Source organism: Neodiprion fabricii, chromosome 1 (genome assembly GCF_021155785.1).
Source record: "Neodiprion fabricii isolate iyNeoFabr1 chromosome 1, iyNeoFabr1.1, whole genome shotgun sequence".
NCBI classification, from domain to species: Eukaryota; Metazoa; Arthropoda; class Insecta; order Hymenoptera; family Diprionidae; genus Neodiprion; species Neodiprion fabricii.
This window is the reverse complement of record NC_060239.1, coordinates 27,437,143-27,461,163: the sequence shown is the minus strand read 5'-3', so window position 1 is coordinate 27,461,163 and position 24,021 is coordinate 27,437,143. Positions and strand designations below refer to the sequence as shown.

Sequence of the window (24,021 nt, the reverse complement as noted above, 5' to 3'; positions counted from 1 at the left end):
GTGATTTCGACATTTTTCAGCAGGTGCATTTTCCTTCGTCATTTCTAGCCTGTTGATCCCACGCTGTTTTCGCTGCGTTTTTCGCGTTCCTGGGGGTCCAATTGGTCAGTAAAGGGACATTCAAATCGAATCTGAGACCGAAAACGTTCGGCTCCGAAAATGAAGTAAAAGTAAGGCTTACCCCTTTGTATTTTAGCCCAAAACTTTCGCGATTATGGAAAGTGCTGGAATAAATTGTTTGACGCAGTATTCCGACTTAATTTCGTGAGAGAAATCGATATGATACAGTCCCAGTACGTTGTGATCAACGCATCAAAACTTACAGCCAAACAACGAGATCCTGAGTACTAGCGATTTCAAGCCAACGATCGTTCATCGAATTAGAACATGTTCCCGTCAGAAAACGCTGACGCACAATGAATTATTCAATCAACTCAATTTAGTAAAAACAATAGATGAACAATTTGTTCAAAGCAATCCTAAACTGCCTGGAGCTAGAGATACAATTATAGAAGAGCATAATTCAGCATCATACCCTGACAATTTCCGAAACCACGCTTATACTCACTACTTACATCTTACGATGTAGCCAGCCACCTATACCTGTCAGACAAGATTGTCCTGTCTCGTCAAGCGTCCCATAATAATACTATCAGGCATTAGCAGAAAATGAGCTGGAAGACAACGACTATCTCATTATGCACCACGAGATAAATTTGCCTTAGTGAAAGTTGTATACAATCACCTAACGTTTATATTAATATTCAGGCTATTCCGTTTGTAGTATCTCGTCATTTTCTTGGGCCATGCGCATAGCGATTTCACATTTTGTGGGCCGTGTTGACCGGGTTGCCGTACTCTGTGGGATCAGGCGTCACATTCTTATATGATGGAGAAATCGAGGACTCCCTAGTGAGCCCTAGTCCCTAGTGGTCAGTGGGACAGCGCTGCATGGTCTGACACACGTGCGTCTTCTGGCAGTGACATAATATTACTTAATTTTTCACTTGGTATTATAGTCATTGAATAACATGTTGATCGAACCACAATTAACGAATACGAGGCTAGATTTCGGCAAGCCTCCAACGAACCAAAATCCCGTAAGTTTTTCTTGAACAGCAGTTTAACAAAATTATCATAACCTTAATCAATTTTGTTTGAAACTTCAGATTTTGCAGTCCCTGGGGGCTCCGCACATCGATTCGTTCAATTACATGCTACAAGACGGCATTTTTGAAGCTGTTGAAAATCTTATTCCAGTACACTTACTCCTTGCCAACGGCGATAAAATTATCTTAACTATTGAAGATGTCTCTATTAGTCCTCCAAGCTTACCTACCGGAACAATTGGTGTTAAGACTCACCAAATATATCCATCTGAATGTCGTCAAAGGGGATCCTCTTATAAAGGAAAACTCACCGCCAGGATAGGATGGTCTGTTAATGGCGTACCTCAGGAAACCATTCTTAAAGACTTAGGAACAATTCCCATCATGATTAAGGCAAATATCTTCCATTACTAGATGACATACTATTTTCTCTTTAGGTTGTTACAGAACTATAATGATAAATTGAAACAGAATCTGATTGTGTCTAAACTTATGGCAGATATTCTAACGCAGGACATGTTCACTTAATCAATGGCACTATTAATTTCTTACTTGAATTTTAAATTCGAACAAGGTTCATAGTATCATTAAACTATCAAGTTAGTAAATCGCGTACCAATATTGTTACTTTCAAAAATTAGACAGTGTGTTTTGTATTACCTAAATAGCGCTATACCCTTTAAGTTATAAAACTAGTAGCTAACATTATCAGCCAAATGTGCCCACGTTGATTATGGCTGTTTAACTATGGCAGATGGGAGTACAGTTTTATAATTATGATACTTTTGTATAATTATAGGTATAAAACTGTACAGCATAATCCCATTCAAAAGAAGCTTAATCTACCTGGCTACCACAATTGGATGCTACATGTAGCTTCATTCTAAGATTACTTTATTATTTTGATTATCCTTATTTCTTTGACAGTCAAATTCTTGTAATCTGCACAAAATGAGTCCGTCAGAATTAGTAGCGCATGGAGAACATGAACAAGAATGGGGTGGTTACTTCCTGGTAAAGGGTCTTGAGAGAATCATCAGAATGTTGCTGATGACTCGAAGAAATTATCCTATTGCCATCAAAAGATCGGGATGGAAAGCTCGTGGAGCTCAATTTAGTGATCTTGGCCTCCTGTTGAGAAGTGTTAGAGACGATAACACAGCCACTGTAAGCGATCTTATTCATATTTAACACGCATAACAAGGTTTTTACAATAAATGATTTTATTATAGGTTCATCTAAAATTATTTAAAAAAACATGTGTTTTCAAAATGTATACATATATATTGAACAAAATTTCACATTCAGCAATTCATTTGATGGTGTATGTTCATCTTAAATTTCAGACTAACTCGTTGCATTATGTAACAGATGGGACTGCTAAGCTCATGTTCGCACATCGTAAAATTCTGTATTATGTTCCCTTAATCTTGATGCTGAAGTGTTTAGTTGATGTCTCTGACAAATATATATTCAGTCAGTTGACTACTGGCTATGAGGACGATCTTTATTTCACAGGTTGTGTGCTTAATATGTTGAGAACTATACATGAAGAGGGCTTGCACTCTCATGAACAGTGCAAAGCATATTTGGGAAAAATGTTCAGAATAAAGTTTTACGAGGTACCACAGGAATCCCCAGACTCTGAGATTAGTGATTTTATCATAAAGTATGTTTGTCGTTACATTTTCAAACTCTTTAATCATTAACAATAGAATAATTATTCCTTCATATGTAACAGAGTTCTCAATAATCAGCTTTGTTATTTCTTCACTTTTATGCTGTATGCTAGTCATAAAATGAGTATTGAAGTATAAGATTTCACCGACGCATGTGATTTATAATTTCGAATTTTTTTAAACACCAAAATTGCAGACACTGTGTTGCTATTCACCTGGATAATCCTATGGACAAATTTAATTTATTGGTATTCATGGCTCAAAAGCTTTTTAACCTTGCCGGTCAGAAATGTGCAGTTGAAGGTGCAGATGCTGTCATGATGCAAGAGTGCCTCCTTGGTGGTCACTTATACTTACAAGTTTTGAAGGAAAAATTACAAAATTGGCTTTCAGTGCTCAAGTTATGCATTATGAAGCGTCCTAACAGCACAAGTGATAAATATAAATTAACGTTACGTATGTATTGCATATCTGTAAGATGAATCTTATGGTCATATTTTACAAACATTCATAATTTTTTCCTTTGAAAACTGACCAAATATATTACGCGTTTACACAGAGGAGATGCTGGCAGCATTAAAATTCAGTGGTACCTTTGAATCACAGATGGAAAATTTCATATCAACTGGAAATATAAAATCATCTACAGGACTGGGATTAATGCAGGATACAGGTCTCACCATAATAGCGGAGAATATTAATAGAATGCGTTACATGAGTCATTTTAGAGCCATTCACAGGGGTGCATTTTTCCAAGAAATGAGAACTACTGAAGCTAGGCAGCTGCTTCCTGATGCTTGGGGTAAATGCTCTCTATTTTGCGGAATTTATTTGCTATTAATTTACTTCAAATTTTGGGCAGAATTGAGATCATTACTATATTCTTCTGCAGGTTTCATATGTCCTGTCCATACGCCTGATGGTGCTCCTTGTGGTTTGCTTAACCACTTGACAATGAACTGTATTGTGACAAAACATGCAGATAAGAAGCTGCAAGCTAATATACCATCTGTGCTTCTTGACCTGGGGATGAGCCCACTAGCTACCTCCGAAAATATTAGAAATTCGTATATTGTGATGCTTGATGGAAAAGTGATTGGTAGGCTGCAAGCTAACATAATAGAAAAAGTGGTCAATAAACTTCGCATTTTGAAAATTGATGGAAATAAGGTAAACCGTTATTTCATTGTACATTTGTTCAAACAAAAAAATCTCGATTTATAATTGTTAAATTAATAGCAATTTACCATTCTTCAAAATCTGCAGCTTTTTGGAAAAGTGTTTGAGATCAACTTTGAAATTTTTACTTAACACGTTGACTGTCACGTTATATTATTAAAAACTTTACTTTTTTTTTTTTTAAACATGTTACAATTTATCTCGTAGTTGGCTTATGTAACAGAAACCTGTTCGCGAAAGCCAACTACGAGACAACTTGTAGTAGGCGTCCTGAGCAAGTAAACAACCTATGACATATCTCGTAGTTCACAGTGAACGTGTTAAATTATTTTATACAAGATTGTTCTTTTAATCGATATAACTCATCTGTAAAAGTCATGTGTGATATTGTTAAAGATATTTATTGTCACTAATCTGTTCACATTCCGCTGTAGACTATTTAAGTATTTACGTGTACTTCTAGGTGCCTCCAACAATGGAGATTGTTTCAGTGCTGAAGAAGGATGGGCCATCCCAATATCCAGGGTTATTTTTGTTCACTGGTCCAGCTCGCATGATGAGACCTGTGATGAACTTACTTGTTAAGAAAATTGAGCTTATCGGCACGTTTGAACAGGTCTACATGAATATTTGTATCACAACCGAAGAAGCATACCCAGGGGTATTGAATAACATATGTGTATATTATTGGTGAATGGAGATTAAAACATCTCGCCATTGAAGTTTTTGCAAATTTTGTATAAGTGTAAAGATGAAATTGATTTTCAGTTAACGACTCACCAGGAACTATCAAAAACCAGTTTCCTCAGCAATTTGGCATGTCTCATTCCAATGCCGGACTGTAACCAGAGTCCCAGAAACATGTATCAGTGCCAGGTAAATATTCTTGCCTTCTTAAATTTTCACGTAAATCACACGCTTGGTTGGCCGTGTCTAATATTTTATAACTTTCATTGCAACAAATTTTGTTCACAAGACATTGCATGTGATAATTCTTATAGATGGGAAAACAGACTATGGGTACTCCATGTCACACGTGGCAACTTCAAACAGAAACGAAATTATACAGGTTACAAACACCAGCAACACCGTTATTCAGACCAGTGCATCACGATAATATCAACTTGGATGATTTTGCTATGGGAACTAATGCAATAGTAGCAGTTATATCATACACAGTACGTGTATATTGTTAGTAATTCCTCGTTTTTGACTGTGATACCAAAAATTGTAGTGCAGAACTTTGTTTATGTAATTTTGAAATGTATTGAGTTATTTTATGACAATTATAGGGCTACGACATGGAAGATGCCATGATAATAAACAAATCTGCCTATGAACGTGGTTTTGCGCATGGAATGATTTACAAATCTGAATTTATCGACTTGAAAGATCCAAAAAGCTATTTTGGCCGGGATCCCGATAATTCAAAACTTACAGATAAATTAGATCCTGATGGTTTGCCATTTTCTGGGTCCACTATTAGAGAAGGAGATCCTTATTACAGGTAACTCGATTGGAATAGTAGAAAAGTGTTTTTCCTGCATTTGGTTCATTTACATAGTATTTCTATTCAGCTTCACATTTCAGAGATACAAATAAAATAAAAAAATCAAGCCCGAATCTATTCATAATCAGAATTTTTTTTTCTAGCTACTATGACGTAGACAAATCTCGTTATATGATTGGTACATATACTGGTAAAGAATTTGTCTATATCGACAATGTAAAATTATGTGGTACTTTAAATACCAAGACTCCACGAAGAGCTTGCATCACTTTCCGTGTACCTGTAGGTATATTTCTGATTTCTAAGCAATTTAAGACCAAACCATTTAGTGACAAACTTCGCAAAGTATGTTAGCGCTGTTCTTTTAATAGATGCTTCGTTATATGATGTTAGTTCCCACTATTAAATACAACTTGACTCGGAGATGTTAATATTAGCTAACACAGTTTAAAAAACTACCTAGATGGTATCAGTATTTTTATTTTTCGAACAAGTCACCTGAAACAACTTGATGTATCTTTAGAACATGTTAATAATATTGTTATCAGTGAGTAAGTTTTTATCATGAAACGAAATTTCAGCGTAATCCAAGTGTGGGGGATAAGTTTGCTTCGCGAGCAGGGCAGAAAGGTATTTGCTCACAAAAGTGGCCTGCAGAAGATTTGCCATTTACTGAGACAGGATTAATTCCAGACATTGTATTCAACCCACATGGTTTCCCTAGCCGTATGACTATTGGTAAGGTTTCATGTTATCTATCTAATTATTTTTGGTTTGTTTAAAAATGGCTTATTTTTTCCATCAAATGATGATTATGATCTACTTAAAGTATTATGAAAATATTTAAATCCACAGAAACTAAGAACATTTTCTCAGTATGTCAGTGTATTAAACAATTTTAATGGCATTTTCTTAATCCAGCTATGATGATTGAAGTCATGGCTGGAAAGTCAGCAGCTGTGCACGGCTTTGTCCATGATGCGACACCATTCAGGTTTACAGAGGAGGATACAGCTGTAGATTACTTTGGAAAACTGTTAGAAGCTGGTGGTTATAATTATTATGGTACTGAACGAATGTACTCTGGCATCGATGGGCGAGAAATGACTGCTGACATTTTTTTTGGAGTAGTACATTACCAAAGGCTTCGGCACATGGTGTCTGACAAGTGGCAGGTTCGTATCCCAACAGTTACTCTAAAGGAATGTGTCTTAGGACTATTGTATCTTCATCATTTTTCAGACAGAAAATTAACTTATTATTGTGGCAAAATTTAGGCTTACTTGGTATACGATATATTATAGAAGTAAACTTTCTGTCACAATTTCAATTACATCTCAACGTCGTAGCTATGCCAAGAATGCAAGGTCTAATGAGAAACTATAAATGTTAGATGAATGAGATATAACAATTTCAATCTACATATGCTAGCTGTACTTGGTGCATATTGATCTCTTTCCAATGCTATTCACTGCAGTTAGTGTATCCCCGAACTGGATCGTAAGAAGAATGGATTAAGTTGCAAATGAGAGATAAAGTATAAGTCAGTATGGGAGTATAATCGAGTGCGAAAATATGTATGAGCAGCGATAATATATATACAACATGCAGCTTTCTCATCTTATCAGTCTTTTTATTGCGTAAAAACTATGATTGCACTCGATTTTGCTTTGAGATTATTGCGGCAGGCTCTTTAAACATATTCAGTGGGTGTCACCATTACTGTTGTTACCTTAGGTGAGAAGTACTGGACCAGTTGATGTACTGACCCGACAACCAATAAAAGGACGTAGAAGAGGAGGTGGTGTGAGATTTGGGGAAATGGAACGAGATTCTCTCATCTCTCACGGATGCTCCTTCTTACTTCAAGATCGGCTATTTCATTGTTCTGATAAGATCACTGTAAGTGAATCACTTATTATTGTGTCAAGTATTGTCTAGTACGGCTAGTTTTCTGAAACCGCAAGATTGAAAAGTATTTTTAATATTTGTACTTATTGTAGACACTGGTGTGTCAGAAATGCGGGACTTTGCTTGGTCCTGTAACAGAGTTGGTATTGAACAAGATGGGAATGGGTGATCAAAGGACGAGGTGTCGCTTGTGCAAAGATGATGGGGCAGTAGGTGAAGTGGAAATACCCTACATATTTCGATATTTAGTCACACAATTAACTTCGTGTAACATAAATATCAAACTTGCGATTAGTGAAAAGTGATGTATAAAGTGATTAATAAATTGTCAGACAATCTGCCTGTTATGACTCTATGAAAAAAAAGTCTGTCTTTATATTCATGTTTTTAGTAATTATGTAATAAATTAAAATGCATTTATAATCATCTGGAATACCAATTAATTTTCAACAATAACAAATAATAAGGTTAAGAAAGGTCGTCATCTCAAACCATCAATTCATTTGTCAACTTAATAATTTGAAAGTCAGTACTACTTGTTCTTGGCGGTAATCGCAATTTTCAATTCATATGGCTAATAATATTTAATTCAAATTCGACTACTATTTTACAATTTATTTTTTACTGCTACTTATAAGAGTAGGTATAATTATTATATTATACAATCACCACTCATATCATAAGGCTATGATGATATAGATATTTATAATATTCATATGTACATAAGAATTTAATACTTTTTGACGCGCGATGAAAACCATCTAGTATAGCTTATTATGCACAGTAAAAGTAAGAAATAACGAGTGATGTAATGCAATTGCCGATTAGTGAACGACCCTTCATAGCACAAAGGGTCATTCTTCTCGTATTCAACAGAAGAAAAACTTTGATTGTGTTTATTTTTGCAAAAATTTAACAAGTTATTGCTTGAAGTCTTTGCCGCGAAAACAAGTGTGGAATGTTGCTAATAATTTAGATTGATGTTACTTAGATTGCCTGATAAATTTTGATTTATGAAAAACACAATCGTTCCGAAGATAAACAGTGAAACTATATGATTCTCAAAATGTGGACCATCATCGTTTTACAGGACGTGTCGGAAAAACTGAATAGTACAGAAGGTAAAATGGGATAGAAAGCGTTTAGGCTTTAGCAGGAACTTGAGCGCCTCCTGATCCTGGCATACCAGTTTGTTCCTTCTCCAATTGCTTGCCAAGATACTCCCTATGAAAAGAAATGGTTTTTTGAACTTACTATTTAACACTAGACAATTTTTCAAATTGTCAGTTTATGCACTTAGGTCATTCATCATGTAATCAACAAATTTAAAAATCTTAGAAATTGTGACGGAATATTGAATACACACCAATTGTGTACCATCAGCTTTTGAACTGCAAGGAGAGCTTCGTAGCGAACATTAGGATCTTCATGTCCAAGCAACTGCATTACACGTTGCTTGCCACCCAACTGTTCAATAACACTGTAAATAAATTAGCTCATGTTAAACAGTATAATAATAAAAATTGAGTAAGTTTTATATACAATTCATAACAAAAAACATTTAATCTTAATTTAAATTAACATTACAATGCAACGACTGTACACCAATATCAAGGTAGCTTCTTTAAGCGGGTTCATAACCTTTGTGCTTGAACATAGAAAGGGAACCGCGCTCAGAAATACCTGAACCTTCCCCACTAGAAACACTACGCTCCGTAGTTCCTTTTAACTCGAGTTATTGCTTATACGTCTGTTTATCAGCCATCAAGGTTGCAAATAAAGTATTCAAGTTTCTTTGGTTAAACATCCGAAATATGAAGACGTAGAATGCGATAGCTTTACAGTAAAGTCTCACGGTTTCAATTATTCATTTTATATAATAATTATTATGATTCGTCATGATCTTCCATAAAAACTTATGGATTAACGATCAATGTGGAAGTTCCGTCTCCCATAAATCATTCATACAAAGACTTCAAAGTTCAAAAGAAAACCGACAACTTGACATACTAACGTTCTATTTACTTCCAGGCATTCTTAATATATTCGATAAACATCGAAATCCTTTTGAAACAGATAGCTTGTCACTCACAATTCTATAAATCATATCTAGAAAAATTTATGCTAGTCTTGCGTTTCATTGTCGAAATTTAATGAAAGTAACGTATTTTCACTCACTGTTTTCCACGAGGATAGTGGCGCACATACTCTCCAACATCAAAACTGGCAACACTGAGAACAAGTGGGTCTTTGCTAGTCTCCAATAGATGAACCAGTATGCGTAGCAGTTCATAATTTTTCTCATTAAGACGACTAGCATTTTCTCTCCAAAATTTAGCTGACTTGTGCACTGGTGACCACTCAAGACGACCAGATTTGACTTCAGTTGCATATTCGTCAAACGAACTCAAGTCTTGAACAGACGCCTGTAGTCTGTCGTTCAAATATTCAATGTCTTCGGTTATGTCTTCATCGTCAAATTTGCGTTGCTCTAGGATGGAGAGTTGCTTCAATACTTTGCACTGAACCATAGCAATGCAGTGCTCTTTTGCTACCTGGCCATCTTCAACTTTCTCAATGAGGTTCTATCAATAAAATAGTAAGTTATTAGACCTAAATCAGACACATGACAAGAGTCTTATTAAAGCTTAGAATAGATTAGTGATTGTAATTCAGTTAGAAATTCCACAAGAGAAATCGTAAAACTGCCAATGAAGAAAAGACAATTTTTTACTAAACAAGGGATATGTTTCAAAGCAGGCGCCTGTATGATGTGGTAACTGCTCTTGGACGGCCTCATCCCTGAGTGTGAGTGCTCCATGTCATGAAATATTCCGTGTATAATGGAAAAAATAATGGTTAAATGTGATAATGGAGTAAGGGAAGAAATTCTTGTAAATTGGATGAAGAATAATAATGTAGACACAAGAATTTGAAACGATACAGAAGGGGAAATTAAGATGGAATTTATAATTATGATTGTTGTTCTTACTTACCCTGAACACTGCCAGAATGATGCGAGTCACCTTTTCCTTGACAGAGTCACTGAGAATATCAGCAAGAATGGGAATAACATTGAACCTAGTAAAACGAAAGAAAAATCGTTGTATTTCATCATTGGATTGAGTATATTATCTTTGAACAACTCTAATACAGAGAAATAGAGTCAAAGGACTATCATGGAAAAAGCAGGAGATAAAATTAAGTCAGGGAGAAAAGTGGTGCCTGATAAGAGGAACAATGTCAAGAAACAGGGAAGGTAAATAAAACATCTGGAAGATAAAATAAAGGCACTCACGGGGAAACATAGAAATCAAAGGAGGGAGAAGAGTCGTAGTAGCAATAAATTGCAAAAAGAGAAAATAGGAAGAAATGAAAATGGATAGCATGTGAGGGAAAGGAGGAAGGGAGGGGAGGGAGTATAAAACAGTACTTTTGTTATACATGTAGCGAGGAGGAAAGTTTATGTTTGAGATATAATATGTGTAATGGGTATGTATCTATAAAATTGTATTTGTGTTATATCGGAAAGAAAAAGGATTATTTTTCTACATTATAAGTGAATGTGGAATATTGAATTTTTAGAGGTTCCTATTATAGAAATGAAGTACGTAGAAGGATAAAGATAAGATATAACACTTAATTATAAATCCATAATGGTGCACAAGGAAATAAACTACAACTATTATTGACTATGGAAAAATGTCTTACTTGTTCATCTTCTCAGCAAGAAGAGGATTGAATGTCAAAACCCACAAACAGAATATCAGTTGATATTGGACTTGAAAGTTGACCCTTCCAGACAAAACGCTCAAGAGTGTGGAAATTCCATCGACAGAAACAAAGGCGAAGCGGTATTCATCAATTCGCAACATCATTTGGAGACAACGGGCAACAGATTGAATATATTCGTTATTCTACAGGAAAAATTAGAAAATTGTTGATTACACAATGTTCATTCGACTCTAAACTACAGTTCTGTCCATCTTGTGATTTTATAGTTTCTATTGATTGAATTTAAGTTTATAATAGAAAATATTCTTGTGATATATGTCATATCTCTCCAAGTTCCTCCTAAAATGTAGCAAAAACATGTTATTATTGATATACGTATTTGATTCTAAGGAGAAATTAAATTTTTGGCAATAGATTTCTGCGAGGTAATAATATCAGATTGATACACAGTTATTCTGAATTTACTGTTATTAAAATACCTCAACCGCTGAAAAATTTGATATATCTTAGAATATAGCAAGAGTCAGAATGCTTTTTAAATTCCCACTAAAAGTATGTACATGAATTTTGGCAACCAAATGAAATTTAACGTGTTGTGTCGTTATTTTATATTTTAAAGTTCGTTCATAAAATTAAATTGGCTTTCAATGATTGTTTGAAATTCTCCTGTACATTTGTATTAATATTTGGCCGACCAGTATTCGCTTAACGTTCGTTTAAAGGAATATTCTACTAAATTAGAATGATTTCTACCAAAAATATCGTAGTTCGGGAAAACGCGCAATTAGAGTTCTAAGTTACTTCTAATGACCTAAAATTATATTAGCTGTACGTAAATGCAAACGGGCAGTGCAAGTGTAATACGAACAAAATCGTGCAAGTGTTATTGTTGTGTATTCACCAATGATGTGCTACTCAAAGTTTAAAAACTAAGAACTTTTTTTTTTCACGGTGAAATGATGAATATCATGCAACTGAAGTTAAATAAAATAAAAGTGATGAAGTGAATAATAAAATAAAATATAATTAAAAGAAAAATACCAAAAATAGAAAATAGTACGCCAAACTTTCCATTCTAGCATCAATTACAAATAAAGAGTATAGGTATAACATGCAGTATGAAATGAAAAATATTTGAATGAATTTTTATGCAATAACAGTTGTATGCGGATTGCAACAAAATTTGTTTTCATTTGCTACACAGAGGCCTTTTCACGTACTAAGATACTTGATAGATGTTTGATCAAATAGATTCAAAAGCAACTGTTTTAATACTATAAATCACTAAAGGATTGAGTAGAAGTATAGTTTTGAACAGTGATCAGAAAGGCCAGCCCATCCTAGATATATAATGAACTATCAGAAAAATCTAATTGCGAAAATCTGATATGATGAGTTGTTATGGAACCAACCGGGTTCTGCAATTCATGCAGTTCATTGGAATCTCCAGCCTCGTTGGGTGTGATGTCCTGTACTATCTCTGCATGCAAGCTTGCCTCCTGAAGGGCTTCAAACTAAAAACCCATTCGATTTATCCTCCATCCAAGTTCTATATATTTGTGAAAAATCCCACAACCGCACATGAAAAGCAACATTGATACGCCTTCCTTTGGCACTAAGTACTAAAATACTGAGCACGCCTATTGAAACTGTTAATAATTAATTTCAACAATTATGTTACATTTTTATAATAATCGATATAAAAATGAATATCGTGATAATGAAATATGAGGTGTAAATTTGATACCTGATTCAAATCAGGTTGCATGAAAATGCTAAAGACATTATTACTTTCCGTATCCTAAGCTATATGAATACGAAACTTATAACCCATCAATTGAAACAGAATTCGAGAATAATAAAATTAAAACGTATATCGAGAACTATGGTATGGTCATGACAAACTCTAAAAACACAGGTTCGTAGTATCTCCGACAATTACGTTACGCGTCACAAAAGTAATTTTATTATTCCTAAATGTTTTTGCCAGAAGCTAGTGTGTGTTAATTGTGCGTGCTAAAGCCAAGCAAGGAAGCATGCATCTAAGCAAGTAATGGCCCGACTAGACTATGTCCAATTCTACCACAGTTGAATGCATATAAGTAGTATTTTATACAACTAAAAATCCTGAAACAAACAATACATTAGTAATGGATATTTACGTGTAATTTACACATAATTTCCCTTCAAATTGAGAAACGCAACTTCGATTCACAGTAAAACCAAATTTTGAAAATACAAGACTTATCATTGGCTTCTTTAACTGATGTCATAAAAATTGTTGTCATCAAACATTTGTATTTCAATTTATATTAAATCAGAGTTCATCCACCGCACCAAAACTCACGTTAAGTTTAAGTTGATCCTTTAGCCAAGTGAGATAGAAGTGGAGATCGGTTTTCTCCATAATTTCATGGCTCCAGCAAGCTATCTTAGCGATGATACGGGATGTCATATTCATGATGAATCCATCTGGTCTATTAAGTAGATTCAAAAAAGGTCCCCAAACAGATTCTCGCTTGCGAGACGAATGTTCACGGAATATTTCAACACGATTACGATCCTCCTATATTACAAGTTTTTCAATTACAGAATCTTATACTTATAAAATAATATCTGTATAATATAAATCTGTAATGGTTTTTGCACTGGCTACTTGATTATCAAAAGTACAGAATTATAGCCCTACCTGTAACATGTCATCGATCATAATGAGAATATACTGGATAGTTTGATCCTTAGAAACGTGGCCCAGTAGATTTAGGAAAGTTTTAGCTGCTTGGCTTGGATTTTCTTTTAGTTTTGCTTCACGTGCTGCCGCATCGCTGGTATCAAAGGCAACCACAAAATCATAGTCCTCCTTTGAAATCATCTGAGACCTATTTTTTAACAGCGAGAAACAGTTATTCTCCAAGTCATGCACGTGAAGAACAAAGGTAAAGTCCTTATTTTGTTACGCTGGACCTTTTGTTCATTGAACAGTTTCAAAGACTATGTGACTTAATAAAATGAAACAGATAGCTATTAAATGTGAAAAAAGAAGTAAGCCCAAAAAGCAATAGATATATGGGCTTAAATCTATTTAATTCAATTGTCCTATACAGTAGCTTTTAAAAAAACGATGTAATTATGAATGGAAAGTTTATATCGATTCGCACTCAAAAAAGCAAGATGAGCTATATGTCCGACAATCACATTTCTTGGATTATACATTTAAAATTATTTGAAACAGATATGTAGAAAATAGATTGAACTTACTGGAGATACGATTGCCAGTTGATGCGTTGGTTCCTTATGTCCGTAGCCTGCTGCTGCAGGACACTCGTTGCGGCGAGCATGTCTGTAAATGAACGCAATAGAAACTAATTGACCAGTTTATGACAAGGCATTGAAATTTACACAATATTAGATTAGTCACCATTCTAAAAATAATGACTATATACAACAAAATACAATTGCATATCATTGCCTTAAGTGCAAGATAGATTTGTTAAAGTGGGAGGGGCACTGTTGGGTTGGAAGAGGTCTGCGTTATACGCACCGATTTTCTCGTCGGGAAGAGCGGGAATGATGTCCCTGATGGCTGATCTGTCTGCCATAACTCTTAATTTTCACTGACTACTAGATTTTTGTCAAAAATCCGCCTTAAACAGGCGTTTTCCGCTTATTACAGAAAATATTCAGCCAAGCTCGAACTTGTACTGATCGCTCTTTTATCGGCACTCAGCTGCTGATCACAAGACTACGATAACCAGGCTAACCAACCGGATAGAAAGTCCTACGTGTCAGTAGCCGACCGCGAAAGCCGGTCGGAAAAACACGCAGATATAATCAATTAATTACAATTATAATTCTTATCTGATGGTCCACGTTCACCAGAGTTCCAGACTCCTTTTATTCAGACTGTTACCGAGTGTTCATGTGATGTTGTGTCGTGATATAGATATTTCATTTCTGCATGTTTGACACACGTTTCAAATACGATGTCACATCATGCGCAAGTGCGTGGTGGGATTCTACCTTCATATGGTAGTGTCAGCGTTGGAAAGTTATTTCAAACATTTTTACCCATAGATTTTTACATGAATGATAGTTATTTTTACGTCTTATTTATTTTCACATATTTCAAGATCACTAACTTACCCAGGCCTGTCATATTTTTTCAACCGCAACCGACCGTAAATTCCAATCGTTCCGTCAAATTATCAATTTGAAATGTCCAGTGCTCCAGTTATTGAATTTAATTATTTTTGAATCACAATCTGCAATTATATCATCGCAATTCGTACGCTATGAAACTAGCACGCGTACATTTTTAATACAGTAAAAATGGAAAACGTAGAATTATTATTTTTCGACACATTTTCGCACGATATCTCCGAGGTACGTTTTTAGAGGTTATGTGTATACTTCATAAATAATATGTGTATTTTGCCGACTAGCTAATGAGAATTTTTTTCCATTCGTCTCAGGAACTTAACTTAGACCTTGTACAATTTCCTAAGCCCGTGTTCATTAGTGAGGTTCGGATAATACCTCTGGGTGCACGCGTTCAGGCAGACTTTCCAGGGGGCGTCCGGCTAGGGTAAGAGGATATCACTCTTAATTATTGTTTCTGGCAACTTGCTGCAAAGTGACAAAAAATTTGAAGATTTTTATTTATTTTTCAGAGCAACTAATCCATCCCAGTTTGAGATAGAATTTTTTGTAAACGATTTGAGCAAACCTGGAGCTTCAACCTTCGAATCACTGGGAGGCTTGGAATACAAACAAAACATTCACATTCAACTGGAATGCGAACGCAAACAAATACCCACCGATGGACTTGTTTTACGCGGGTGGTATACAACCATTACTTTGGCGGTCTACGGTACTCTCACAAAAAGCTTAAGTAATCCCCCAGAAGTACCTACTCCAGCTGCCAACTCAACAGTATGCGTTAGCGGATCAGAAGAAACTCCAGAATGTACAGCTCAGATACCTGAACAGTCAGCTGAATGGTATTATGAAAACCCACAGCCTGCAAATTCCACGGTTCGTAGTTTGCTTCTATTATTGTCAGTTAGAAGTAAATTCCTTGGTTCCCTCATCAATTTGGAGAGACTCCAAGCAGCCCAAGACAGTGACTTTCAAGTAATAGTTTTCAGCCACCACAGAGTTTGTTTTCAAAGCAATATCTTTCATTTGATTGGGCTGGACAACACCTAATCACTTCAAATTTACAAATCAAATGCAACTTGGCTTGAGAGATTTGTCAACTAATTGGAAAGAAAACCTTTGAATCAGGAACCCCCACTGCTCAGAAATTTGGCGTCAACTTTCTATACTAATAATACATTTTCAATTCAGTAATAACGCATAAAGCTAAATATAGTAAATTTTTGTTGCCAGGAAACCTGTGTCGCAGCCACGCCATCCCCACCTGTACAGCCAATACAAACAGTTGATCCTTCAAGGAATGTAGTTCCAGAACCTGTGGCAACTGTTCCAACAGAACAGTGGGAAGAACATCCTGGAAATGCCTTAATAAAAATGGGCAAACGGCCTTCTTCGCCTCCTACAGAATCTTTAGTTTCACTAAGTCCAGAATCAATTTCTGCAGAGGAAGAAGACGGAGATAGAGATGGAATCGAAATAGGAACTGTAGAGCCCTTTGAACCAATCCTCAGTGATGAAGATATTATGGCTGACGATGCCCCACCAAGTGTAGATTATGAATGTGACGTTACGCAAGTACTTAATCAGTATTCTCTAATACCTCCAGATCTACTGGATCTAAACAAGCCTGTGCTACCTACAGGTAAAAAGTCTGATGACGGTGCTGGCCATGATCGGCATCAGAAAATGTTATGTGCCATCACAAAATCTGTTTTAAATTTCATCAATGCTTCTGGACAAGAGAAAGAGACATTCGTCCACAATTGTGAAACAATGTGTTTAATGTTAAACAATATGGATTTGAGCAAGGATGATTTCAAGGATTTCACAAAAGTTGTTGATGCAGGACTTGACATGGATTTAGCTCGCAGCCATCCTCAACCTGCCTATAAGGTACGCCATATAAAAGTTGGCGTTCGATTAGCTGAAGCATTATGCAAAATTCCTCACGGACCAGCAGTATTGTTGGATGTAAAAGCTCCATCTCGATTACTATATCTTTGTATGCAAGAGAATGTTGCACTTCCTGTGAAATTGTCAGCACTAAGAGCGCTGGATGCAGCCTTAATAAGCCCTGAAATAGTTGCGCAATTTTCAACTCCAAATAGCAACTTGTACAAGCTTGCATTGGAAATGCTAGACGCAGCAAAGCTAGCCCGGCTAAAGTATGCTCTGAGCTCATTATTGAGGAAAATACATGTCTACGAGTTACTCGCTGAAACAACAGAACTCACAGAATCAGTTGTGTCCGAATTAACAAATGCATATATGTTTGCTCCAACACTTATGTCTCAACCAAAGCGGCAATTGCCGGCAAGTGCACGTATAGAATTTGAACGCGAGCCGGGTACGCATAGCCATTTAATAGCGTATTTCTCACACCACAAACTTATGCATCGAGTTCTTTTGGCCCTTATTTCTTCGAAATCCAATGTTTGTCTCATAAAAGCTATTCGCCACTTTCTCTTATGTCTCGCTGAAACCACTGAAGGTCTATTGTATCTTTTAGATATCCCTGAAATTACAAAAATGATTTTGAGAGCTTTACACTACGATCGTCCTGGGCTTGGTTGTCTTCTTGCTTGGCGACTTCAGGTTGTGCAGTGCTTGATTTCTCTGCAAAGTAGTGACTGGACATATTTAAAAAAATTACATTCATTCTTGGCTTATCCTGAAGGTCTGCGTGCAATAATTGCAGTTGTACCTATGGACAAATTCATAGAAATTCTGTTGCCTTACTTGTCTGATGTTACTCTAGGAGAATTTGCGGCAGAAATAATCTCAATGATTGTACGCTACTCAGATCACGTTGAGATCTTTCAAAACCGTGCTACTGATATCTTGGAAAAATCAAGGAATCACCCAGTCTTAAGAGAAGTTACATCCTATCTAACAATAGCAATGCAGCGCACTAGTTGGGATTACAGTGATGTGTCATCTTTAGTAATTGTTATCCGTAAGCATTCGAATAGAGCCCCTTCATTGCCTGGGGAATTGGTCACTGCTTGTAGAATACTTGTCTATTTAATCTTCCCATCAAAAAACGACTCTGATCCAATGGAACCATATGTTGAGCTGAAGCACTGTAATGCTTTGACACAATTATTTGCTGCTGGAGGCCTTCCTGCTCTCCTTACAGTTATGACAAATATTGCTGAATTTTACGAACAACCGTACTTACATCGAGCTGCTTTGACTGGTAGAAGAGGTTTGGCTTTGGCAGCTCTGCTCTTACCCTGTGTTAAACTAATAGGTGCTATGTTGGATCGACTAGTTAAATGTATGGGTACAGATTTCAAGGATTTGACAGCAGTAGTCCCTCTTCTTGGTGTCTATTCTTTAGTAGAAGCCATGCCAAGTACACGATTTGTCCATAATCTTTCAAATGAAATTGTTGAAACACTATTAATATTTACAAGAGCGGTTGACGCTGATGGCTCAGGAAATGTTGCTAAATCTTTATGGACACAAATGTTGGGGGAAGTATTGAAAATGGTTGCTTTGAGTCCATGCAATTTCGTGCCTGGCATAAAACTTTTGGAGCGATTGCTTCCTCCAATTTTGAACTTTAAAGAAATTGCTCCTGAAGACGTCCCACGTATGTTGGGACAAAGAAAACTTTGGTCTGCACATTTACAAGCCCAAGCCACTAACTTGACTGAAACATTACGTTTGCTCTGCAACAGCTGGAATATTGATTTGTTGACGTTATTGTCTAGCGTTTGTAAGCAGCTAAGCGACCTCGCTGCACCAACTGCTCTATTAGTTGGAAGATGCTTGCTAGATAGTGTACTGGCTGCAACTCCGTTGGAAAAAAATATACCGATATTAGTATTGCTTGGAGATCTCGTTAGACATGCTCCATTAAAAGCAACGCTACTAACTTTAACTAGCCCTGCAGCTAGAGCACAAGTTAAATCTGATCAACGCTACCCACCTGTGATTGAATTGTTATGCTCTACTTTGAAAACTACTTCAGACAATTTCGTGCAACGCGAAATCTTGGATATTCTTGTAACTCTGTGTGATTCAACTTTGAGTTTGATAGACTTGGATGCAAGTGAAACGTTTGAAAAGCGATTGACCCATTCAGTGCCTAGCAAAGAACCACTCCTTGCCATTATTACAACACTCATTGAAATTTTAGCAAATGCACCTAAATATCAACTCGATATCTTGAAGCATACATTGAATGCATTAATATCTTTAACAGCTCACAATTATGGACTTTATCATGTCAAAAGCTGTCTAGAAAGTCATCCTGCAGCATTATTTGAATTGTTGGAACATGTGTCAAATTTGGATGACGGCGACGAGAATAAAAAATGTGTCTCAGGATTAACAGTCACTTTTTTGGAGTCACTAATTTCCTGCAAATTGCCAACAAGAACTTTATTTTTACGTGTACAACAGCTGGCATCTGTAATTTCGTGGGGTAAAACCAATCATCCGTTAGAACAATATGAAGACACAAAAGACTTAGTAGAAGCTCTGAAGAACGTTGAGCAAAAAGAAGAGAAGGAATCAATACCTGAAATGTTGGAGCCCCTACTTCCAACTCCTGAGGCATTGCTAAATCAATTTTCACAGAGATCTTTTGGCCTCATCACCCGTCCAATAAAACGATCAGAAAAGTTAATGTTTGGACCAAATCACCAGCCACTGCATGAAATTGCAGTTGATCTTTTAACTTTGGCCACTGAGCTGTTACCAGCTGATTTTAACTTACTATCTGAAACACAACGTTTGTGTACCAAGGCACCACCTAATGACACGAATCAATCTGTACAACCAAAAGCTCAAATAGACAATCAAGATAATCGAGATCCGCAAAAATCCAGCACTTCCACTGCTAAAACAAAGCAGCCATTTGGTAAGACAATTTTTGTTTTACAATATGCATCTAAAAAAAGTTATTGTTTAGTAATAATTAATAATAAATGCGTGAAATTTTCTTACTTCGTTTAGTGACACCAATGCGAGGAAGAGCTCAATTTACAAATTCTATGAGAGGAGGGCCAGCAGCTGGTGGGGTTGGACGTGGTGCAGATCCGTTCCGTTCAAGACCACCCAATACTTCAAGACCACCTTCTCTCCACGTAGATGACTTTGTTGCCTTAGAGACTTGTGGAGCGCAGCCCACAGGACCTACAGGCTACAACAAAATTAGTATTCGTGGTCCATGTCCTTCTAGAGGTGTTATGGTTGGATCAGGAGGCAGAGGCAGACCGTGGTTACCTGAAACCCGGCCACCATACCTTCGCTAATTATTTTCAGACTTGCTATTGTCATACTAGAGACATTGCAGAAACACGGCAATCTATTTTTCTATGGCATAGTGAATGCTTTGGCTGTCATATCGCCAAAATAATGATGTAATCTTGTGAATCACCGACTTGTAATATTTCGCTCATGTTATCTAAATACAGTTCATCGGTAATTGTTACTTTTAACCCTAGTGCTCTATCTGACCAATTTATTTCTAAGTATTGTAAAAACAAATATGCAGTATATTCCTCTCATCTTATTCATTAGATTTGTAAGTAAATATGTACATATTATTTCCATCACATTTGTTTTACTGTTTAATGAGAAGTAAAATCGAACACTTTCTTTTTTCTATCCGATGAAGCAACCTTCATTTCCTTGAGCCATTGAGGATATACACGTTTAAAGTTCTGATATCCATACTTCAATGATTTGTTCACATTATTGTCATCATCCTGTAACATGGAATTCAAAATTGAACAAATTTCACTATGGTAAAGAATATTTTTATATAAATTGTATAAATGCATAAGAAGTGTGAGGAATGATCAAAAAAGGGAATGAGAGACGACTCAACTCAAGTGAAAAGTAACGTCTACTTATTTGTCGCATCTGAAAATCTTAAATGATGTGAAAAAAGTTGTATTATCAAAACTAACGAATTTGTTTTTTTCAAGTTTCAGTTCTTTGCAAAGAACACATGAATTTATGATGCTTAAAATAGCGAGTTGACGATTCACAAAAGCTTCATACATGTAGTAATTTTCATGGAAAAACTGCTCAAATCAATGATGTTTCAACATTTCTAATACTTATCTGCTAATTCAAATGATTTGATCATAAAAAACAATGTGTATACAATCTTTCAGTGAATCGGCAGCTAGTTTCAGCCCAAAACTTTTATCATTGTCAATCAGTAATACATACCTTAGCTCTGAACATTTTAGCTGCTTTCTTGTTGAGTAAATCTAATATCTCATATATTTTGGGACTGGGGATTATTTTCTCAGACTGCATCTTTTGCATAAGTTCTATGATTAAACTAAATTGTAGGCGTTGAGCTGCCTGCCTGAGAATAGCCCCTATAATTTGTGCATTCAACCTGTGCCCGCTTAATTCCATACCCTCAAATAATTCTCTGGCTTGTGAAGGAGTGGTGCAAGTCAACGCCAGTACGCCCCATGTCATTATATTTGGTTCAAGATTGTCCTGTTCCAGCATTGATAAGACTTTCTGTTGACACAAGATTGAAATTGAATATTGGGCTATTTTTAATACTAAACGAAATTGCGTATTTTGATAAAACTTGATTTTCATTTTGGAAAACTATTCTTATTTGTAAACAAAAATCATATTACTTCGTCCATACAGTTTTATCTAGACTGCATAGTTTATTGTTAAATGGTTCGGTTCAAAGAAAAGTATGATAAAGATTGCAAAAAGCATCCTGTTCTACAAACCAACAAACATACTATTATTCAAACTAATTAAATACCTATACTTCATGCTAACTTAACATATATCTTAATTAATTTTGCTTTGTGTGGTGGAAAAAGGTGTAACAGATACTTGTAGTCTCTGATCGGCTGATCAGAAACCATTAATATAGTGCATTACTTCATCATACGATTCTTACCAGGGCATTTTGATAGTCGAATCTGAAACTTCTTTTTCTGATCAATAAATTGTAAAAGTCAACATCCAAATCTACTCCAGCAGATTTTGCATAATTGATGACAGTCTTCTCAGCTAACTCACTGCCAGGAACGAGCTCCATGAGATATGTTGTAGTTTTTATGTCTGGTTTGACTTTGTCATTTTCCATTTGACTTATAAAATTTGCAATACCACCCAATAGAAGGAAATTCATTTGAGAAGAAGAACTTTGTATATTAGCCAATGGTAGCGGATCACTTGTTTTTGAAATGGCTGATTTAGATGTTAATTTAGTTTCACTATCAGCAACTAAGTCAGTATTGTTTGAGGCATCAATAAGGGGCAATTGCTGACCAACTTGGGGTGGATGAGCCAATAAATTTGTCCTATCCGCATAGGTAATCATTGCTGCCTCATTTTTCTTAATCTCTGGAAATGCGACCAAATCTTCAGCTTTCAAGTTTCCAAGTTTGCAGTCCCTAGCCGATCTGAGTAGAAGATTGTACGTATATATGTCTGGTTTTAATTTACGATGACGCACAAGATGCCAAACAATAAGAGCATGTCGAAAACCGGCTTCTTTGTCTGAAATTGAAGCTTGTAACAGAAAATTACATGTGCTGATACCAATTGTCATTTTTTTATCACACATTTCATCGACTAGTTGAAATGCTTCGAGAAGCTTTCCATGACGACCATAGGCCTTTAGCATTGCATTATAGTGCACTGGATTTATTTCAATTCCTTTTTCAATCATTATTTGCCTCAAATGAATCAATTTCTCCAAGGCCAGTTCACTATTCATGCAATTGGCACATGAATTCAGCAAGCTGACATAAGTGGCTAGAGTTGGTTTCAACTCCTGTTTTTTCATGTTATTATACAGACTGAAACATTTTTTTACATTTCCTCGCATAGCAAATGCCCGTATTAATAAATTATACATGTAATTCGTAGGCTTGTTACGGTCATCTTTCACTTGGTCCAAAACGTTCGCAGCACTATCCAAATCCCCTAAAGCGATATGCTGCTTTATCAAATCTGCATATTTTCCGGGAGTCAAAACTGAACGAGGTGGTGGTTTTGCTTCATTCTGTATGAATTCTTCCTCCTTTTTGTCACCCCTGTCCAATTCAACTTTTTCATACCTTCTATCGCCCAAGTCTCCAAAAATGTCAGCATTTTCTTGCAAATTTTCCGAAGCGAATGTTCTTGATACTACCCGGTGCAACAAAGCTTGCCCAGCTTTACTAGTGCCGGATAAATTATTCGGAGTCGTACCCGAGGTATACTTACTCAAAGATTCACCGAATCTCTTATTGAAAATGAATTGTGAATTATGAATAAACGTTTGACTGACACAAGAATAAGATTTTGTTTCCAATAGGTTAAGATTCAATTTACCGGCAAGGATGCTCAAACGTGCGTTATTGACCGTACCCGTCGAAAATGCTAGGTTCAATTTTGTGGTCAGCATTTTCTCCGGTATTAAATGTACAGATTCATTTAGGCAAAATTTGCTATTTGCTATTACTTTACTTCATGTAATCGCATGGCTGATATAAATTCTAATTATCCGGCTATACCTCAGATTTAACCTAACAAAATCTCCCCAAAACATACTGCTTCTCGAGCTTCCTGAGTTTTCTCGCAACTCGTAAGCGCCATCACCCTAGCCGCGATTTTGTTAACTAATTTTAATATCATGACTGATTCGCGGGAATTACAACCCGTTATGAATGCATCGATTGAAGATAAATATAGGTATGTGCAGTCAAGAATGAATGCAATAGTTTTATCCAGCTCCTCGAATCGC

At 36.0% G+C, this 24,021-nt stretch overlaps 4 protein-coding genes across 7 annotated transcripts; 2 read left to right on the top strand and 2 right to left on the bottom strand.

The window, feature by feature from the left end:
• Positions 1–942: 942 nt before the first annotated feature.
• On the top strand, positions 943–8,284 carry LOC124176992 (DNA-directed RNA polymerase I subunit RPA2). Its single transcript, XM_046558967.1, has 16 exons — positions 943–1,100; positions 1,170–1,502; positions 2,037–2,276; positions 2,456–2,778; positions 2,985–3,244; positions 3,348–3,590; positions 3,681–3,958; positions 4,431–4,628; positions 4,736–4,843; positions 4,969–5,145; positions 5,260–5,474; positions 5,621–5,759; positions 6,059–6,215; positions 6,399–6,652; positions 7,215–7,379; positions 7,481–8,284. The coding sequence occupies exons 1-16, from the start codon at positions 1,032–1,034 to the stop codon at positions 7,691–7,693; spliced, it is 3,372 nt and encodes a 1,123-aa protein (XP_046414923.1). The 5' UTR covers positions 943–1,031; the 3' UTR covers positions 7,694–8,284.
• On the bottom strand, positions 7,812–14,864 carry LOC124177015 (V-type proton ATPase subunit H). Of its 2 annotated transcripts, XM_046559025.1 has the most exons (10): positions 14,665–14,864; positions 14,382–14,463; positions 13,813–14,002; positions 13,471–13,689; positions 12,536–12,637; positions 11,100–11,305; positions 10,385–10,469; positions 9,567–9,973; positions 8,755–8,868; positions 7,812–8,612 (listed from the first exon to the last, which is right to left on the bottom strand). In XM_046559025.1, exons 1-10 carry the CDS (start codon positions 14,720–14,722, stop codon positions 8,531–8,533), a joined length of 1,545 nt encoding a protein of 514 aa, XP_046414981.1. In that variant the 5' UTR covers positions 14,723–14,864; the 3' UTR covers positions 7,812–8,530. The 2 variants fall into 2 exon arrangements, with proteins under 2 accessions (XP_046414981.1, XP_046414989.1); XM_046559033.1 differs by lacking the exon at positions 12,536–12,637.
• A 249-nt stretch (positions 14,865–15,113) lies between these two features.
• LOC124176976 (protein virilizer) lies at positions 15,114–20,734 on the top strand. Of its 3 annotated transcripts, none has more exons than XM_046558946.1 (6): positions 15,114–15,506; positions 15,596–15,708; positions 15,794–16,157; positions 16,515–17,628; positions 17,791–20,154; positions 20,250–20,734. In XM_046558946.1, the coding sequence occupies exons 1-6, from the start codon at positions 15,453–15,455 to the stop codon at positions 20,546–20,548; spliced, it is 4,308 nt and encodes a 1,435-aa protein (XP_046414902.1). In that variant the 5' UTR covers positions 15,114–15,452; the 3' UTR covers positions 20,549–20,734. The 3 variants fall into 3 exon arrangements, with proteins under 3 accessions (XP_046414902.1, XP_046414894.1, XP_046414911.1); XM_046558955.1 differs by having other exon boundaries at positions 15,115–15,506; positions 18,040–20,154; XM_046558938.1 differs by having other exon boundaries at positions 16,515–20,154.
• LOC124176995 (pentatricopeptide repeat-containing protein 1, mitochondrial) lies at positions 19,980–23,863 on the bottom strand. The gene is made up of 3 exons (XM_046558981.1): positions 22,186–23,863; positions 21,477–21,782; positions 19,980–21,004 (listed from the first exon to the last, which is right to left on the bottom strand). Exons 1-3 carry the CDS (start codon positions 23,680–23,682, stop codon positions 20,867–20,869), a joined length of 1,941 nt encoding a protein of 646 aa, XP_046414937.1. The 5' UTR covers positions 23,683–23,863; the 3' UTR covers positions 19,980–20,866.
• Positions 23,864–24,021: the final 158 nt, after the last annotated feature.

What these genes read in the sequence shown, in the direction of transcription:
- LOC124176992 (XM_046558967.1), top strand. Translation starts at nt 1,032, where the DNA reads ATGTTGATCGAACCACAATTAACGAATACGAGGCTAGATTTCGGCAAG. An exon ending in GCTGCTTCCTGATGCTTGGG is followed by an intron (nt 3,591 to 3,680) that starts GTAAATGCTCTC and finishes ATTCTTCTGCAG; the next exon opens with GTTTCATATGTCCTGTCCAT. An exon ending in GCATCACTTTCCGTGTACCT is followed by an intron (nt 5,760 to 6,058) that starts GTAGGTATATTT and finishes ACGAAATTTCAG; the next exon opens with CGTAATCCAAGTGTGGGGGA.
- LOC124177015 (XM_046559025.1), bottom strand. Translation starts at nt 14,722, where the DNA reads ATGGCAGACAGATCAGCCATCAGGGACATCATTCCCGCTCTTCCCGAC. An exon ending in TGCATGAATTGCAGAACCCG is followed by an intron (nt 11,306 to 12,535) that starts GTTGGTTCCATA and finishes TTTTTCCTGTAG; the next exon opens with AATAACGAATATATTCAATC. An exon ending in CACTATCCTCGTGGAAAACA is followed by an intron (nt 8,869 to 9,566) that starts GTGAGTGAAAAT and finishes ATTTATTTACAG; the next exon opens with TGTTATTGAACAGTTGGGTG.
- LOC124176976 (XM_046558938.1), top strand. Translation starts at nt 15,453, where the DNA reads ATGGAAAACGTAGAATTATTATTTTTCGACACATTTTCGCACGATATC. An exon ending in TTTCGCACGATATCTCCGAG is followed by an intron (nt 15,507 to 15,595) that starts GTACGTTTTTAG and finishes CATTCGTCTCAG; the next exon opens with GAACTTAACTTAGACCTTGT. An exon ending in CCAGGGGGCGTCCGGCTAGG is followed by an intron (nt 15,709 to 15,793) that starts GTAAGAGGATAT and finishes TTTATTTTTCAG; the next exon opens with AGCAACTAATCCATCCCAGT.
- LOC124176995 (XM_046558981.1), bottom strand. Translation starts at nt 23,682, where the DNA reads ATGCTGACCACAAAATTGAACCTAGCATTTTCGACGGGTACGGTCAAT. An exon ending in TCGACTATCAAAATGCCCTG is followed by an intron (nt 21,783 to 22,185) that starts GTAAGAATCGTA and finishes TTGTGTCAACAG; the next exon opens with AAAGTCTTATCAATGCTGGA. An exon ending in CTAAAATGTTCAGAGCTAAG is followed by an intron (nt 21,005 to 21,476) that starts GTATGTATTACT and finishes TCCATGTTACAG; the next exon opens with GATGATGACAATAATGTGAA.